Source organism: Lycorma delicatula, chromosome 1, assembly GCF_047948215.1.
Source record: "Lycorma delicatula isolate Av1 chromosome 1, ASM4794821v1, whole genome shotgun sequence".
NCBI classification, from domain to species: Eukaryota; Metazoa; Arthropoda; class Insecta; order Hemiptera; family Fulgoridae; genus Lycorma; species Lycorma delicatula.
This window is the reverse complement of record NC_134455.1, coordinates 191,175,334-191,190,018: the sequence shown is the minus strand read 5'-3', so window position 1 is coordinate 191,190,018 and position 14,685 is coordinate 191,175,334. Positions and strand designations below refer to the sequence as shown.

The 14,685-nt window shown below is 28.3% G+C and overlaps 1 protein-coding gene across 7 annotated transcripts in view; it reads left to right on the top strand.

Moving 5' to 3' along the window:
- The window catches only part of LOC142326505 (oxidative stress-induced growth inhibitor 1-like), an 85,476-nt gene that overhangs the window by 67,047 nt on the left and 3,744 nt on the right, over positions 1–14,685 (top strand). For all 7 annotated transcript variants that reach the window (XM_075369086.1, XM_075369112.1, XM_075369118.1 and 4 more), the window contains 5 exons: positions 710–880; positions 1,492–1,722; positions 4,127–4,373; positions 5,029–5,195; positions 13,172–13,396. In XM_075369086.1, the coding sequence (XP_075225201.1) occupies positions 710–880; positions 1,492–1,722; positions 4,127–4,373; positions 5,029–5,195; positions 13,172–13,396 (1,041 nt within the window). The remainder of the gene's footprint in view (positions 1–709; positions 881–1,491; positions 1,723–4,126; positions 4,374–5,028; positions 5,196–13,171; positions 13,397–14,685) is intronic.

The window sequence follows — 14,685 nt, the reverse complement described above, 5'->3', positions numbered from 1 at the left end:
AATCCAGTAAGAATCAAAAACACATCTACACTCATCAGATGCCACTCTCTACTTAGTAAAAATATCACAGTGATCTTTTCAGGATGTTTCAAGACAAAACAAGCAAAATTTTGTAAAATTATTGCTTGCTGTTTTTAATCTGCATTTTTTATATTTGTTATTCTTAAATCTATTTTAAAATCATCTTATATTTTTTCTGTTCTATTTTTTAATTTTCTGTTCTAATTTGTAAGTGGTGCAATTTAAAATTATATTACTAATAATAAAAAATTAAAATAACTTAGTGCGTGAAAAACGAAGTTGATAATTATAAAATAAATATTAGCAAATTAACTTTTTAATTAATTAGTATATATTAACAATACTGGAATACAGATTTTTTTGGTATTAATATACGCTGAACTTTTATACATTGGATTCTTAAAATTAAAACTTGGCTTATATGAGTGACCTTTTTGATATTCTTCTTACTGGTTTTTAAATGGATCACAAAGGTAGTGCATCAAAAATCTGAAAAATGCGTCCAGCTAAATTATAAGAAATTTTTAACAGGTCATCTGACAACCTGTATTTCCTTTTCTTTGGAACACTGTTAGGCAGCACTCATAGTGATGTATGTCTACATATATTGTATTTAAACGTTGAATAATATCCTCAAATGAAACTTAATTATGTTTATAAATTATAATTTTGTTCTATTTTTTTTTAGGGCTTGGAAGGTAGAGCAAACAATCCAGTCTCACTATTAATGGATGCATTATGTCATCCTTGTGCAGATCAAGGAATTGACTTGCCATCATTAATTGATTGGAGATATGAACCAGATCAAAGAATTGATCATGTTGTCTTGGGCAAAGGACTTCCTGGTGGTGCTTGGCAGGTCAGTTCAAATAATGAAACTTGATTTCTATTTGTAGAAGTAATCTATCATTGATCTATGGAGAGTTTTGTTTTATAAGTGTTTGTTTTCTGCTATATAAAAATATGTTACCAAAAAGATAATAGAATTGAATAAATAAACTGTTCATCTGAAAGAAGTTGCCCCTTAGGTGAGTGATTAATTCATCCAGTTATTGAGTGGACAAAATACTCATGACCAAACATAATAACTTAAAAATTCAAATTTGATTAAAGTTAACTGGGCTTTTATTACATCTGAACCTGAGCCTCCTCACTGATTTTGGACATGTTTTGTTGGTGTTTCTAAACTATGTACATTTTATTTACAGTTTATTTGACTGTTTGTTGTTAAAAAAATGCATTTTTTATAATTTAAAACTGCTTTTAAAAGAGTTTTTAATGTGTGTAAGTAAGTTGTTGTGAATGTTTAAAAGTAGTTGGATAATATTTTATGCTTTTTTAACATTTTACATTAATGAAGTTTTTGCTTAAATTCATTTTAATAGTATAATTTTAGTGATTAAAATAATAAGTTGGTTACTGTAATTATGACCTGCTTAGTTTTAATTCCACTTCCTTTTGGATTTACAGACAATGGATTCAAACGTATTAACAATTAGCCTTAATACTTGGATGGAATTACCTGGTCTCACATGGTTTGAATGGGAATCAAAATTTAGAGGAGTAGCAAATCCAAATGCACGGCGTGTTTCAGTGGCAGAAGTAGCTGCTTATTACAGTGATTATTTGCGTATAAATAATATAAGTCGTCATTTTAGATCTGGGGTTGTTGTTACTGCTGTTCATCAGTTAGATGGAAAGGTGATTTGATATTTTTTTTTAAACTTAGCTCCAGTGTTGTTTTATATAAAAATAACTTAAAAGAGCAAAAGTGTTTTCATTTTTTATGCACTGTTAATGTTAATCATTCCGGTTTTTATTTATGTATTTTCAGATCAACATCATCATGCCGATTTTTATTTATTTATTTATTTCCAGACCAACATCATGCAATTGAACTTACCCTATGAAAAATTAATTTTTTAGCATATGTAAAATTCCAAACCTGACTAGGATTCAAATCTAAATCTTCCATAATAATTTTAAAGAATGAATCTAATAAAAATTAACATTTGTTGAATTATCATTTGTGCATTTGAATAATATTCAAAAAGTGTTGTTTTGGCTTTGCGCCAATTAGGTCATTGGTAACAAAACTTACTCTTTGTAATGACTGTTTTTATTTCACTCTGGTCTGTAAAAATAAAATTGCTTTGTTTTGCATTGCTCTTTCTCCAAATGTAAATATGTTTAAAGATCACTCTTGTGAGGTTGTTTATTTATTTTTTAATGCGTAAAAAGTAGCAGATTTCTTAGAAGATAAATTTTAATAATCAGTTAAATTTAGTATATTATTAATTGATTTTACTATTAAAATCATTTAATAATATATAAATTATTAACATAATCTTTCAGTGCTAAGTAAAAAATTGCTAATTCATTTTGTTGACCAATGTATTTGTTTTTACATTTATTGATATATGTGTATTTTTTTTATAGAAATACTTGTTCTATTTTGTAAATATATTTTTTAGAAATTGGTAACATGTAGAAATAAATTTCATATTTAAAAACAAATTATATGAGAAAGAAAATTTGAAGGAAACTAAAAATAATAAAAAGCTAAATTAATAATAAAAAGTAAATAGCTATTACAAATATACAATGCAATGTTAATTTTAATAGTTACATTGACATTATTATTATGAAATAAATAAATAATTGCTACAAGAATTTTAAAAATGAAATAAAATTAAGAAAATCTGTGTAATATTGAAAAAATATTTATCAGTTATTCTTATGAAAATGATAAAAATGCAGATATATTTATTGCATTGGGCACATTAACAGCTTAATTATTTGATAATTACTGCCAGCTTATAAAGTTCTCAGATAACTTGTATTAATAAATTACTTTAATAACTCTTATCAAATAATGAAGGACAGTTCTTTTGAAATGGATATTGAGCATACTTCACTCATTGAAAATTTTGGCCCTTTTTAAAATGCAGGAAAACCACGGATATTTACAGTTGATCACTACTATCACTAATTTGTGTTGTAAATTATAATACAAATTGTAACTGTAATTTACAGTTACAGTTTATTAGATAACAATAGTCCATATTAGAATTAAAAGCTAGCTGGGATTAGCAAATGCTAAGCAGATGATGAAAAATTTTGAGAAGTAGAGTTGCCACTTTATCTTTTAATGGTCCATAATATTATGAAAACTACCAGGGTGTAATGACAATTGTTTAAATGTAGAGTGAATACATTCACAACTGTTATGCAGTAGTGTTGTGCCACACTTGTAATTCCAATTTTTTTTGTACTGAGACACTACAGTTCAGTAAGCCAGGAGACAGTAAAAAGATGCCTGGGGTATATTTCTCATAAGCGGTGTTACAGCTCATCAGATAATTTTGAGTTGTACTTCCTTTATTTTGGACCAGATTTGTAATTTATTGTTATCATCTCCTCAATACTGACAACTAGCCACTATTCTGTTGGATTCTAATTAACAACACATCTTAGCCTGCCGATCCAGGGGTATAACTTACATATTACACAAAATGTGTGTATTCATTACAGAAACAAAGGGAATGGCTGCCTACAGGCCCCAATCTCATAAAATTCGACAAGATCAGTCAACATTTTTACTGCAGTTTGTTTATAATTTGCATCATCATAACAGACATCTGTAAATCTATTTACCGTGTTCAAAATATTTTTGAAAACATGCCTTATACAAGTATATACAATGACTGAATGGTAACTGGGTAATTTTAATAAAAATTAATAATAATAATAAATAACATTTTTTTTTTAATTCAGCATGTAAGATTACAGTTTAGAAGTAATAGTTTGTTTAATTAGGTGGATGTTGAGTAGAAACTAGTTAATAAAAAACTTTAAGTACACAAGTTGTATATAAAATGTGTTTGTATGATTTTCTGATGTCACTTAAATTAATCTAAAATATCTTTATGTCACAAATCATGAAGATATTTTGTTGAAATTGTTTATATATATATATATATATATATAGTAACTAATATGAAATTAATTATTACTAAAATAAATTACGTATAACTAAATTAAAAATAATCTTTTGATTCACTTTTATTATTATATGTATAAAAATTAATTATTTTTTCAACAGTCGCTGGAAGGAGTAGCAGACGAATTAAGAAGTGTGCAGTGGAATGTTGAAGGATTTGATTTAAGCACAGGTGAATCATTCTCATATATTTGTCAGAAAATAGTACTAGCTACAGGATCTACTGATTTACCAAACCGGTTGTCTGTACCAGGAGAAAGAAATTATCCAGATTGGGTTTTCCATGACCTTGTCAGTTTTGAACATGCTATTGATGTTCTGGCAAAGGAGAATCCAGATATACATGAAGGTTAGTTTTTCTTTTTTATTTTGATATCGGTTAACGTTATCTTTAGTTTATTGCTGTTTATTTTATTTTTGTCCATTTAGCTGTCAAACGATTTAAATAACTAAAACTAATTCTTCGAATATAATTATGGTAAAAATGATAGTTATTTGACTGATTGCTTTTTTAACTTTTTTTTCCCTGTTTGTTAAAATAAATTAGACTCTCTTTTCACTTGTATTTACAAATATATGAACTAGAATTCAAGACTTTCTATGCATTACCTCTCAACATTAAGTGAATCCCTTAATTCATTTTTATTTAAGTATAAGAATGTCACCTCACAATATGCTGTAAACCCAAACAGTGTGACAGTTTGTCTTGACATTTCTCAGGCTGACCTGTCCATAGTAGGACTAATAACAACCTGAATCCGATGTCAGGTTTTTGAATAAATTAATATTTATTAGCTGTTGTAGAAAGAAAGTGAAAAAGTAATTTTTTTGTATGTAGTTTATGATAATTGATTTTATAAAAAGTATGCTTATAGATAGATTTTTTCCTAATAATAAGTACCCAGAATTCTTTAGAAATAATTCTCTTTAAATGTTGATTTGTATTGGGATATAGACATCAATAATGTGATAAGGTATTAAAAAAAAATTGTTTTTTTTTTCAGGTGTACGTTCAGTTGATCCTGTAGTAATTATTGGTGCTGGTTTAAGTGCTGCGGATGCTGTTTTATCAGCACGTTTTAGATCTTTACCTGTGGTCCATATTTTTAGGAGACCTGGTATTACCCCAGATAGAATGCTTCCTGAAAATATGTACCCAGAATATCACAAGGTATGTTTTTATTCATTTTTCATTGTTAGCTCTTTCTTCTTATGCCTTAAAACAGTTTATTAGGATACAGATGGTTTTTACTCAAAGAAATCAATTAACACTTTCATTGTCACCATTATAAAACGAAATTACCCCATGTCACTTATTTTTTTCTATGTGTTTTTAGTAGCGAGAAGGCATTTTCTTGCCTGAGATAACGTAAAGTAATTTGCAAAATGACATTGTTGTACCATATTTGATAGCTCCTTATTTAACATTATTCTCTTCTCCCATTCTTTATTATATATTGTTACATATTATTACATATTGCTATTTTATTACATATTGTTCTAATTGTGAGATAAATTAAACAATTTAAGATAACTCTTTAAAATTCTTCATTACCTTTTTTTTCAGCTATCAGTTTCTAGCTCTAAAAATTCAAAATTCAGATCCAAATCACTGAACTTTTTACTGAATCCCAAGGCTCTTCATTGTTTTTTCAAATTATGTTGGATTTTTTTTTTATTGAAATAATCTCCTTTTTGCTGGAGGTTTAAGACATGAAAGTCCAGTCTTTTTGTAGTCTGTAGTAGAGGAATTCAAAGCACTGCTTTCTTCTTCAGCCATAACTGAAAAAATTTCATTTATGAAATAATGTATTTGTGATGAGATAGGAATAATTTTTTTTTTTGTTTTGTTTGCAGATCATAGCATTTCAATTTCTAATAGTAGTAATAATTCAGTATAAACAAGGCTTCATGTGCATGCATATGTGCAGATGTCTTTATGTGTTTGTATTCAATAGATTAATATGTATATATTTCACAAATAAAATGAGAAACCTTGCATATTCTAGAATATTATTTAAATATTCCAAAAGTTATACCGTTCGCCCAAAGCGAGAATAAAGCTCTAAAGAATGCAGTAGCAGAGTAAGCTTTTTTTTTGTGTGTGTGTGTGTGTGTGTATGTGTTTTTTTTTGTTGGTATGTGACACAGGTAGACAAAGGGGACTGTTACTTCCCTCTGTATGCCTCATACTGCAACTGTATTCTCATGCTGTCTAAAACTGAAACATAGACTTAATTAACAATAACAAAAAAATTTAATTAACAATAATTCCAAAAAAAATTTTATTTTACCAATTAACTTCAGTATGAAAATATTTAATGACTTTATTTATTAGTACAGAAATGAAACTTAAAACAAATATTTTCTTTTACTTATAATTACATTTTTGCAGATGTAATAATTTTTATATTAGACATTTTTTTTTTAGAAATTTTGTGATATGCCTTTTCTAATAAATAATTTACAAAAAATTTATTGTATACATTTTATTTTTTTATAGTTTTAATTAAACCTGAAAATAAATACCGTATTTATTCAAGTATAAGGATGCGGGGCTTACTTGAAACATAGCTTTTACCCAGGATAATTTATGTAAAGTAAATGTTTTCTTAGAAGTACCTTAATTCAATCACATAAATATAGTTATATTAGGCTTTTGTTTATCAATACTGGATGCGACTTATACAGAATACATCCTTAATTATTAACATCCTGTTCATATTATCGATAGGAACGAAGTTATGGTATTTTTATAAAACTGATTCATTCTGTATAAGCTGCAACCGGTTTTAATGACATTACAGTTACAATATCAGTTACCTATCTTCGTCTTGTCTATTCGCCATAGTCATTGTACTGTTTGTATATGTGGACGGTTATGTGCATTTTATCTGGTTAGTTTATCTTGTAAAGTTTAATACAGTGATTTATTTTAATTATACTATTAAAATGAGTACAAAAGGATAGCGTCTATGATTTTTTACAGTAAATGAAAAACTGCGCGTTATAGAAGAGGCTGAAAAAATTGGAAATCGGGCGGCAAGAAGAAAATTTGACGTAGATGAAAGCTGCATTCGAGACTGGTGTAAGAAGAAACAACTTCTGGTGAAAGGCACTGATAATAAAAGGGCTTTTCATGGCTTAAAACCAAAATACACAGACATAGAAAAAAAAATGTGTGACTTTGTTATGGGAAAAAGGAAATGCAGTTATGCTGTCACGACAGAAATGTGTCAATCATATGCTCGTGAAATCGCATTGAATAAAGTTGATTTTAAAGCAAGCTGTGGATGGATTACACAATTTTTTGCACGAAATGATTTGTCAATAAGACGAAAGACGACCATTTCTCAACGACTTCCAGATGCTTATGAACAAAATATATTACAATTTCACAAATACAAAATAAATCTTAGAAAAGATAAAGGCTATTTGCCTTCTCAAATAGGAAACGCTGATCAAAACCCCATATATTTTGAAATGCCATTTGACAAAACCGTAAACAAAAAAGGTGAAAAAAGTGTTACGATTCACACTGGTGGCAATGAAAAACAAAGGAGTAATGTTATGCTTTGCATTACTTCTGATGGATCAAAATTACCTCCGTACATTGTTTTTAAAAGAAAAACTCTTCCTACCATACAGGTAAATGGAATTATCAGACCACAGGAATCAGGTTGCATGGACAAAACCTTAATTTTAGATTGGATCAGGTATGTATGGCAAAAGTGAATGGAGATTTACTTAATAAAAAAAAATACCGGTATGCTAGTAAGAAATAGTTATCGGGGGCATATGACTGATAAAGTGAAAGACATTTTAAAAGAGGGTATGACAGACCAAGTAATAATTCCAGCAGATTGACATCTCTATTGCAACCAATAGATGTCTGCATTAATAAACCGTTCAAATCTGCATTAAAACAACTGTACAGTAAACGGATGGCTGATGAAAATTTCTTTCTCACGCCTACAGGAAGAATCAAACGCCCAGATTTTAACCAAATTTGTGTTTGGATAAAAGATGCTTGGGAAGGTATTTCGACGGAATTAGTAAGGAAAAGTTTTTAAAAAATATGGAATATCCAGTGAACTTTATGGTAGTGAAGACCTTTGGCAGAGTGACGTGGAGACTACTGGTAACTCTTCTACAAACATTGACAGTGACAGTGATTAATTAAAAATAAAATCCCATATTAAAAAGTGTATAGAAATGTTCCTTTTCATGCTGAAAGATCATGCTGATCTTTCTCTTTGTTTTACTGCCCTACTGATTCTGAACTAAAGTAGTACTTACGGTAATTATTTATTAATGTAATATGAATATTGTAATTAAATGCTTTACTTTCTGAATATTTTCGTATTTACGTATTTTTTATCATATCTGTTGCACTTTAAAATACCGATATATACTCGATTTTTTTTTAGATTTTCGGATTTTTGGTCTGGAAAATCGTGGTGTGGGGCTTATTCGGTGGCAGGGGGGTACTCGAATAAATACGGTAACGTGTTTTTACAAAGAAGTGTTGAAGAAAAACAAGTTTTGAAAACAGTGAGAAAATAAAAATAAAAATGTATAAAATCCAAGAATCACAACCTAATCTCTTAAAAAAAGTCGATTTGTGTGCCTCAACCATTAAAATAACAATCAACTTCATTGGTGTGAAACGGAAGGGATGACATATGGAGCTTGGTGCACTATCAAACAGGCTATGTTATTAAACACACACATTACTGGTCAATTTGCTACTACAATAGCATTAATTTCATTTCAGTAATGATATATATTTCAGGTTAATTTAGTTTAATTCTAATATTTTTTTTTTGTTAAAGAGTGATATTCTTTGCCTGTATATGTTTTTAAATGAAAATAAACATATAACATTAATTTTACAAATTTTTTAATTAGAACTTGACTAAATTATAAAACCACACATCTCACAGCTCTATGTTCCAAGTACATTAATTATATTCTATGAAATTTATTTGGTTATTTTAATTTGTTATTGGAACTTGCAAGTTGTGATTTACAGTGAACATATTTTCTTTCAAAACTATATTCTTAGATTTGTATTTTTGCTAAGGGACACAGTAATATGGTCCAAACAGTTATCCTTATATTTATAAGAATATAAAGAAAAGGTGAGAAAATGTTAGTTTGTTTAAAAGTGTATCTTTGACATGAATAAGTGAAAGAAGATTGTCTAAATAATAATCCTTGATGATGGAATTTTGTTCTCATAATTGTACAAAATTGTTGTATGTTTTTTTATTAATTTATATTTTTTACTGCTGTTGAATTCTAATACATGACTAAAATTATTTTATTTGTCCATTACCAGTATATTACTAACATTACAGAGACTGTAGAATAAATACTTTGTATTAATGAAGTGTTTCAAAATTAATTCTGCATTAATAAGATAATTAGAAAATATTTATTTTATTTATAACACTAGTAGGTTATTTTACAGAGACATTTTGAAATTGTCCTGTGAATTTCAAGTTCATTATCTACAGTATTATTAATAATGATAATAACAATAATTATTATTTTGATCTTTTATCACAGTGTAACCAAAATGATGATTGCTATTAGTGCAAATTGTACTTCAGTGATCTTCATCAACCAGCTGACATATTCTACCACTCTAAAAATAAAAGAAAGTCTGTAACTTTCTTTGACTTTCTGTGTTAGGTGTGAATAGTGGGAAAGTCTTTTTACTACTCTACAACCACTTTACGTAAAAGCCACTAACATTGTGTCCAGCTTTTCTTTACTTCAAACTCAAGAATAACAGTTCGAACAATTTTGCTCTAAGCTTCAGGAAATGTTTGACAGGTTTTTAACTTTTCATACTCCTGAACTCCTTGTACAACAGGAATAAAACTTTTGATAACATCAAGAAACATGTGAAAATATGCTCTGAAGGAACATTTGTCCAATGTAGATTACTTGCTCCTTAATCTCAAAGTCAACTTGTGTTTTAAAAATTGGGTGCTTTTTTAATTATTAATGGCTGTAAAGTGGTCTGATGTTATTATAGGTATTGCCCATTTTAATTAATTAAGGAAAAAATAAGTTTTAAATTGAACCATGATTCCACTTTTTGAAATGACTCACTGATGAGATATGTGGCTTGAAAAGCAGGACTCTCTTTATCTTTCTTTTATGTACCATAGTTTGCCACGTGTTAAAACAGCTGTGCATTTTTTGGATTGGGTATGTTCTTCCATGTAGTGGCTAGTTAAAATTGCTTTAATGATGTCAGTGAAGTATGAATATAAAGATTTAAAAAACAAACAATGGAAATGTTTGCTGAATCAACTTACATTAGTGACATCTTGACTAGAAAATGAAGCAAAGTGGACTTATAACATGAGTAATCATGAATGAAGGTGTTACAGATTACTTCCAATAAAAGCCCTTTTGAGCTTCAAATAAAGGAGTAATTTAATGACTAAAACTGCCACAGCTGATTGTCTTCCTTCTGGGTTGCCTGGTTTAAAGTTTTTATTTGTCTTATTTCAGGAGTGTGTATGAAATAAGTATGAGTAACACCTACCGATTATTTATTATTGCTGTAAAGTAGTTCTGAAAATTTTTCAAAGCATACATTAAAATACATTACTCAATCTTGGAAGTCTTAAATGAAGTGCCTGAAAACATAACATTATATATATATATATATATATATATATATATATATATATATATATATATATATATATATATAGTCTGTGTATTTTTTTTGTCAATCAATAACTGATAGACAACAAAAAAATGTTTAATGCTTCTCAAAGTGTGAGCTGAATGAACCCAAAAAAAAAAATATTTTTTTTTTGGGTTCAACTAAGGGCTCAAGAATAATATTTTTCCCATTTGAAGTTAAGTTGTCTCGTTTCTTCCACTCTTTGGTAACATAATGTTTATTCCTAGCTTGGCTATCCCATTCACAAAGAAAACACATGTACTTAGTATAGTCTTACTGCATGCCTAACAAAATAGTTATAACTTTCAAATCACCATATATGTTCCAGCTATGTTTTTTATAATTTATTTTTTCAAGAAAGTCTTTCATCACATCGTATGTCTTTTTCAAATTAATATCATAAGCGATTGGTATCAAAGGATATTTGTTACCGTTGTGTAGTAGAACCACTTTTAAACTATAATTGAACGAATCTATGAAAAGGCGCCAGTCCTCAGGTTTATAAACTTGTCCTAAGTGCAACATAAGCTCATCAGTATTTGTGCAATAAATCAAATTTTGTCATCAATAAAGTACTGAGAAAGTTCATTTTGTCAGCTTCGAAAGCCCAACATTTTTGTATTTTTTAAAGTAAATTCCAACCTTGCAGTCTTGATCCTAACAGTTCAGCTTGATTTTTTGATGAATTTAAATCTCTAACCAAGTCACCTTGTGGTATAAGATGTGGCTTATTGGAAGATAATTCAAAATCAAAATCATTGTTGTCTTCTTCAGTACTGCCTTATTCTTCATCGCTGCTTTCGAAACATACATTCACAGATGGCTCAGGAACTGGAATAATTTCACTGTGAGGTACAGATCTGATTGCAGATGGCAATGAAGGATATTTTACAGTATTTTTAGATATTTTTAGAAATTCTAGACACACTAGTTAAACAAAAGTAACAATTGGTTACATGATCCTTTGGTTCACACCTAACCATAGGTACACCAAATGGCATAGCTTTCTGCGTACCTTTCAGCCATCTTCTTAAATATACAGAACAATTAGTGTATACTGTATGAGGAGCCCATGTCTTATTCTGATTACTGATTTTACACTGAAAGTATAAATTATATGCTTTTTTAATTAAAGGTGTAATGTTTTTTTATTTGATTTTACGGTAAACTCACATCACATACATAACAAAAGGCATCCTCATCATTTAACAATTTCGAGGCATTATGACACTGCACTGTTAACAAACTTAAGACAGGAATAAGACTGAACGAAATTAATTCATCCTAAATCCAGTGCTTAATGCAAACAACACAGTTGTGTTTTCAGCTACATGTTTTGATCTGCACAGACATGATTAATCTTGTCCATGAAGGCTAACTCTTCAGTATTAGATATGATGTCATAATATGTGTCTATGATATGATTTAATGCTTTGTTTGGTACGTATTAACGCCACTGCAGCTACAGCTTTATTTAAAAACAAAGTAGTCAATCGGATTTCGGGGAAAATGGGCCAATATAGAGTTTAACATAGATTCAAAACAGTCTTTATTAATTTTAATAAATGGTTATTTATATTTATTTATTTTATAAATATAATTTAACCAAACTTAACCTACGCTCGCTTCGCTCGCTAACCTTGACTAATTAACAGGAGTGTTTTGATTATTTAAATAATAAATAATTGCAATAATTACTGAATTTATTAATTAGTCAAGGTTAGCGAGCTTAGGTTAAGTTTAGTTAAAATAAATAAATATAAATAACCATTTATTATAATTAATAAAGAGACTGTTCATTTTTTCATTTTCCACCGAAATCCGATTGACTACTTTGTTTTTAAATAACGTTGTAGCTGCGGTGGCGTTAATACGTAAGTACACTTTGTTTAGTATTGCTTATTTATAGATTACAAATTCTGTTAACAAAGTTAAACAATAAAAAATGAGCCAACAAAATACAATATAGGAGCTTAAAATGTTAACTATATGTTGAAAAATGAAAAAAATCCTTTAATTAAAATTTAAAACTTTTTCAAGAATGGCGGGTGATAGAAAGATTCTGAGTTCATATTTGTTTTCAGCATCAAAAAAAACAGATTAAAATCATATATTGCATGTTAGGAAACAAAAATTATGTTTATCAGTGTAATTAATACTAATTTGTGATACTGATGAACATAACTGTGAATTTCTCTCTCTGAACCTTTTGTTTTTAATATTGTATGATGATAACAGTAGTTTCATTTTGGACTTTTGATAGATAATAAAATAGATAGTAATTAGAGATATTATATTCATGTAGTGAAGCCCAAATAATAGAACTGTGATAACCCTATAAAAATCTATGAATAAATTCCATTTATTTCATACAGATATATTATATATATTTTATTTGTAATATAAATTTTGAAAGTTTTTTTTTTATGAAGGTTCATCAGATGATGACTGATAGAAGTGGTGGATATCCTGATTACACAGCATACCCAGAACATAAAGTTGTTGGTATCTCAAGCTTTAATGAACGGAAGATACAGTTAACATCTCCTGATGGTCAGGAAATTGTTCATAAAGTATCACTGATTGCTATCTTGATTGGTTCACGTCCAGATCTGTCATACCTTCCACCTGAATTTCAAGACGGTGAAAAACTTGGAGTAAGTATGAACTCATTGTTGTATGTGGATTTATAAGTAGAATTAGAAGAAATAAAAATAAAAATTAGGTATATAAACTTTTCTTAAAAATCGTCTATAGTAATAAAAAAGAATTATCTCAAAATTGTAACTGCAAGGAAGGAAAAAATATTGGGATCAAATTATTTAAAAAAAAAATTTTTGGTGAAAATTCTGTTTTATCATAATTAAAAATGTATTTCAGAGAAGTCAAGTAAAATGATTATAGAATTGTGATTTTCATGGCTTACCAGAGCCATGAAAATACAAAAACAAAAGCTTTCCCACATGAAAAAGTATTAGTATGTGTATTTGATATTACTTTCAGGATTATATTATTTTTGTCCGTTACTATAAATACTGAATTCTGTTGACCCATTCTCATTTTGCTGTAATTGTATTTAACAGTTATAACATGTAATTATGTTACAATGTACCTGTAATTCAAAAAATAGTTGTTCTGTTAATAATAACTTATAAATTGTGGAAAAAGGGACGTCAGGAAAAGAGTTAGTGGATGAGTATGAAAAACGGACTTTATCACTAAGAATATTATGAAATGATAAATTAAAAAGAATTACTGTAAAAATTTATAAATATAAATCAATACATTTTTTATATGTAAAAATAAGGAAAAGAATATTACTGGAATTTTTAGAAAACCAGCACATCATAATACCACCATCCTCAAAAAATTAATCATCCTTGGTCACAAAATAATACATATAATATGATAATACAACATACTAATATGCAGATGGGTACTTACGTATTAATGCCACCTCAGCTACAGCTTTATTTAAAAACAAAGTAGTCAATCGGATTTCGGTGGAAAATGAACAGTCTCTTTATTAATTATAATAAATAGTTATTTATATTTATTTATTTTAACCAAACTTAACCTACGCTTGATTCGCTCGCTAACCTTGACTAATTAACACTGTAATTTTTTGAGTATTTATTTAATAAATTCAGTAATTATTGCATTTATTTATTTTTTAAATAATCAAAACTCTCCTGTTAGTTAGTCAAGGTTAGCGAGTGTAGGTTAAGTTTGGTTAAATTATATTTATAAAATAAATAAATATAAATAACCATTTATTAAAATTAATAAAGAGACTGTTTTGAATTTATGTTAAACTCTATATTGGCCCATTTTCCACCGAAATCGGATTGACCACTTTGTTTTTAAATAAAGCTGGTAGCTGCGGTGGCATTAGTATTAATGCCACCGCAGCTACCAGCTTCCAGCTACCACTTACGTATGTAAG